Source organism: Rhodamnia argentea, chromosome 7, assembly GCF_020921035.1.
Source record: "Rhodamnia argentea isolate NSW1041297 chromosome 7, ASM2092103v1, whole genome shotgun sequence".
Classification (NCBI taxonomy): domain Eukaryota; kingdom Viridiplantae; phylum Streptophyta; class Magnoliopsida; order Myrtales; family Myrtaceae; genus Rhodamnia; species Rhodamnia argentea.
In genome coordinates, this window is record NC_063156.1 from 4593319 (window position 1) to 4597146 (window position 3828).

The 3828-nt window shown below is 42.9% G+C and overlaps 1 protein-coding gene across 4 annotated transcripts; it reads left to right on the forward strand.

The window, feature by feature from the left end:
* The first annotated feature begins 245 nt into the window (after positions 1-245).
* Positions 246-3311, forward strand: LOC115750939 (chromatin remodeling protein EBS-like). Of its 4 annotated transcripts, XM_048282032.1 has the most exons (6): positions 247-523; positions 556-693; positions 932-1274; positions 1566-1634; positions 1964-2171; positions 2874-3311. In XM_048282032.1, the coding sequence occupies exons 2-6, from the start codon at positions 621-623 to the stop codon at positions 2898-2900; spliced, it is 720 nt and encodes a 239-aa protein (XP_048137989.1). In that variant the 5' UTR covers positions 247-523; positions 556-620; the 3' UTR covers positions 2901-3311. The 4 variants fall into 4 exon arrangements, with proteins under 4 accessions (XP_048137991.1, XP_048137989.1, XP_048137988.1 ...); XM_048282034.1 differs by having other exon boundaries at positions 246-793; XM_048282031.1 differs by having other exon boundaries at positions 248-693.
* Positions 3312-3828: the final 517 nt, after the last annotated feature.

The window sequence follows — 3828 nt, forward strand, 5'->3', positions numbered from 1 at the left end:
ATCCTTATTTCTTGTTCAAGAATATCCTCGAACATGCAGATATTATCCGACGGATCTCGAAATTGTTGGACGTTTATGTATGCATTCACATTAATTGACTTACATGAATGATGGTTTTGACTTTGTTTTGTATTGCATCCGCATTAATCAACTCTACCAAAGCATGGTTTTGACTTCTAGCACCATCGAAAAGTATTCGTTTCTTACCCTGACGGAGACGCAATGAACGTCACAGTCCAGTCAGACTCGTGCACGGCGGGGCAAGGAAGATATGGAAAATGGGATGGATGGCGATCGATGACGTGGCATCCACCCTGCGTTGTTCATAGCCCACCAAAGCAAGAAGCTTCTCTCTGAGCTGAAGCTCGCTTTCTTCTTCCTCTTCTTCTTCTTCGGCGCCTGGCTAGGGTTTCTGGGGGTTCCTTTCTCTGTTCCTAACCAGTTGACTGCGCAAAATCTACGGGCAATTCCACCCTAAAGGGTCACCGTCTGAATCCGCAGTTTCATCGGCGTCTTCTCCGACGCATTTCGTCGCCTAGAGCCCCTTCGATTTCTGCGAAATTCGCAGCTTCCCGCGCCAAGCTCAAGTCTTTTTCTTTTCTTTAAGCTGAGCTTCGTTCATGGCCAAGACGAAACCCGGAAGGAAGGACGTCGACTCGTACAAAATCAAAGGCACCAATAAAGTCGTCCGACGTAACGCCCCTCTCTCTCTGTCGCCCTCATTATTGCTTAACTTCTTCCCTCTCTCTGATTGCTTCTTACGAGAAGAAGATTGCACGAAATCGTTGCGAATGTAAGAAACCTTTCTATTGATTTGAGTAGGTTTGGTAGCTTTAGTGTGTCCCAAATAGCTATGCGGTATGCTCTGTCTCTGCTAAGCTGGCTATGGTTTGAGGTGGGGAAAGGTTGAGTTTTGTCGTCGTTCTTGCAGCTGGTGATTGTGTGCTGATGCGCCCGTCGGCGTCCGACGAGCCCCCTTATGTGGCGCGGGTGGAGAAAATCGAAGCCGATCATCGGAACGATGTTAAAGTTCGCGTGCGGTGGTATTATCGTCCGGAGGAGGCGGTTGGAGGGCGCAGGCAGTTCCACGGGGCAAAGGAGCTATTTCTTTCTGATCACTATGATGTGCAGAGCGCGCACACCATAGAAGGGAAGTGCACTGTGCACACGTTCAAGGACTACACGAAGCTCGAGGATGTTGGGGCTGAGGATTACTTCTATAGGTTCGAGTACACGGCCGCAACTGGTGGGTTCACACCAGACGGAGTGGCCGTGTAAGTTCTCTCATTCGCATGAATCATGTCAACTCTCTCAAATAGTTTTGTATCCAGACCTCTCTTCTGGGTTGTTGGTTGAGTGATTTTTGCTAGTTTTTCTTTAAGTAGCTCGGTTTCTTTTGCTGTTTTGGCTTGTAAAATATGCTCTAAAAATATTGAGGATGTTGAATTGTGGGATTAGTGCTTCTTGGAGATGTCTCTTCTTACTTCTTGGTGTTTTTATGCTTCTGTACTCGGCATTACTGGGGTTCCCATTTGAATGGTTGTTCTCGGTTTCTCGTATTTCAGGTATTGCAAGTGCGAAATGCCTTATAACCCTGATGACCTAATGGTTCAATGCGAAGGATGCAAGGACTGGTAAAATCTGAAGCAGCTGCTGTTCTGTTTTGTGGAGTCCACAAGTTATTGCAATCTATGCTGATGGAAGTTTATTTGGCTTTGACTAGATATAAGTTCGTCGTTCATATTTCAAAATTATTGGAATTACATAGACATTGAGTTGCATGCCATTAGTTTCCAATGCACCCTGGCACATTTTAATATGGCGGTTGTTCATAACCTTTCATATGGTCCTTCTTTCCCTAAGGATCCTTTGTCCTCACTGTGGTTGTTTGGAATAATTTGATCCCCCCTTCTTTCTGTTGGTCACAAATTTGATCCATTTTTGCGGTTATCTTTTATTGCAGGTTTCATCCTTCTTGTATTGCGATGACAATTGAAGATGCAAAGAAGTTGGATCGGTTCTTGTGTGCTGACTGCTCGCCTGATGATCATGCCAACAGATCACTGAATGACTTCCCTGTATCGGCATCTATTGAAACTAAGGTCTCCCCCGCCTGCCTTCCCCTTGTCGTGCCATGCACTGGCAAAGTGGCAAGTGCATGTGAGAGGGATGTATGATGAATTCTGATGCCATTTCAAGTACCATGTGACTATTCATGCTTGCAGATTTAGGGATTTTCAGCATTATGCGTAGTTCCTCATCCATGAATTACGCATGCAATTCTCATCAGGATAATTTCTGATTCCCATAGATTGAGATAATTACAGTCATAAAATAAGATAACGTTGACTCTAATAGAGCACGGGTAGCTCTGGTACTTCAAACTATTGGATGGAAGGACTGAACTAATTTATGCTGAAATCTCTGAACCCTCTCGTAATGTTGGAAGCCTTCAGAATTCCCTGTATTTCCCACCTTGACAGTTCAAACCATGAGATTTCTAAATTGGCTAACTTACAATTACATTCTAAAATATGCGTAACCCTTTCCAAAGTTGCTTATGTTCTTTAGTATGATCTTGCTAGTTTCACAATGACACATATGATAGGCTTTTAAACTTCTATATTAAGATCATGAATCATGATGAGATTTATCAACGCATAGACAGTGATGCTGGCCCTTTTTGCAAGCTGAGCTACTTTCTGGGTTTTATTTATTTATGTATTTATGCTAGATGATTCTGCAATTATTGTTACCAGCAACCTTTTTTCATTTTCACTTGGTCGTTATTTGTATGATGTTTCCCCTGTGGTGTCAGTAAGATATATTTCTTTTCCCCTTTTATTTAGATCTTGTTCGTTTAATCATGGCAGGGGGAGCCTAAGCGACGGAAAAGATGACAAATTGACCACATTGTGAACAGTTAATGGACGCCTAGTTTCTCGTCATCAAGCTTCACTGTCTTTTGTTGTGAAACTGTACAGTGCAGAGAAGAAGACCCTGCTTGCGCAGAGTTGAGCCTCTTCATGGTGTTAGATATCTCCGTGTGTGCTAGACTTAGGATGTGTCTGTTTCATGTTCGCCCCTATGGGTGGCCTGAAAAGCGAGTTCATCCTTCTTTAGAGCCAATATGTATATATGCTGTAGTTGGATGACTCTTGAACTATCTTATGTTAGATTCATTTTGTTTGTCTTGGGCTAAAGATTCAGCTGTATTTGCTGTGCTCGTTTAAGTTTCTTTCGCTTGAATAATGTCATAACGGGGCGAAAGGGGAATAGTGATAGTTATCGTAAGAAGTTTGCCTGGAGGCGATTGATGCTGGTCTGAAGGTGGTCGACAGTTATCCCAAGAGACAATAAGTAATGAAAAGTCCTCTGTTTTCCGTCTCTTTAATCGGAGGTGATCCTCTATATTTTGTACTTCCGAAGTCGCTTTGCCTGCCCAGACACGTACAAGTAAGCTAACCAGCTACTTCACTTTGCTAACTACAATTACTCACCGCACATGAACTATCTTCCTTCGAACCGTTCTCTTTCTATAATTTGCTTTTTCACTTGTTTCTCAAAAGGGCCCGTCTGATACTTCATCTTGTTCCCTATGTAGCCGCTCTGTTATATAATTGACGACCCACAGAACTTCTGAAGCGTGGGATACATTTTACTTGCATGAGCAGCAAAATCTGATGAAAATGAAACAGATTGGGTTCTTCACGTTTTATGTTGATCAATGCCTGCATGCTTGAGCAGTAGATAGATGTCCTAACTTCAAACCATTATGTTACGTTTTGATCCTCCAAAAATTATCAGACAGATAAATACGCATCTACA

Excerpts from the sequence above, each read along its gene's own strand:
- LOC115750939 (XM_048282032.1), top strand. The coding sequence starts at position 621 with ATGGCCAAGACGAAACCCGGAAGGAAGGACGTCGACTCGTACAAAATC. Across the intron at positions 1,275-1,565 it reads ACACCAGACGGAGTGGCCGT|GTATTGCAAGTGCGAAATGC; the intron begins GTAAGTTCTCTC and ends CTCGTATTTCAG. Across the intron at positions 1,635-1,963 it reads TGCGAAGGATGCAAGGACTG|GTTTCATCCTTCTTGTATTG; the intron begins GTAAAATCTGAA and ends CTTTTATTGCAG.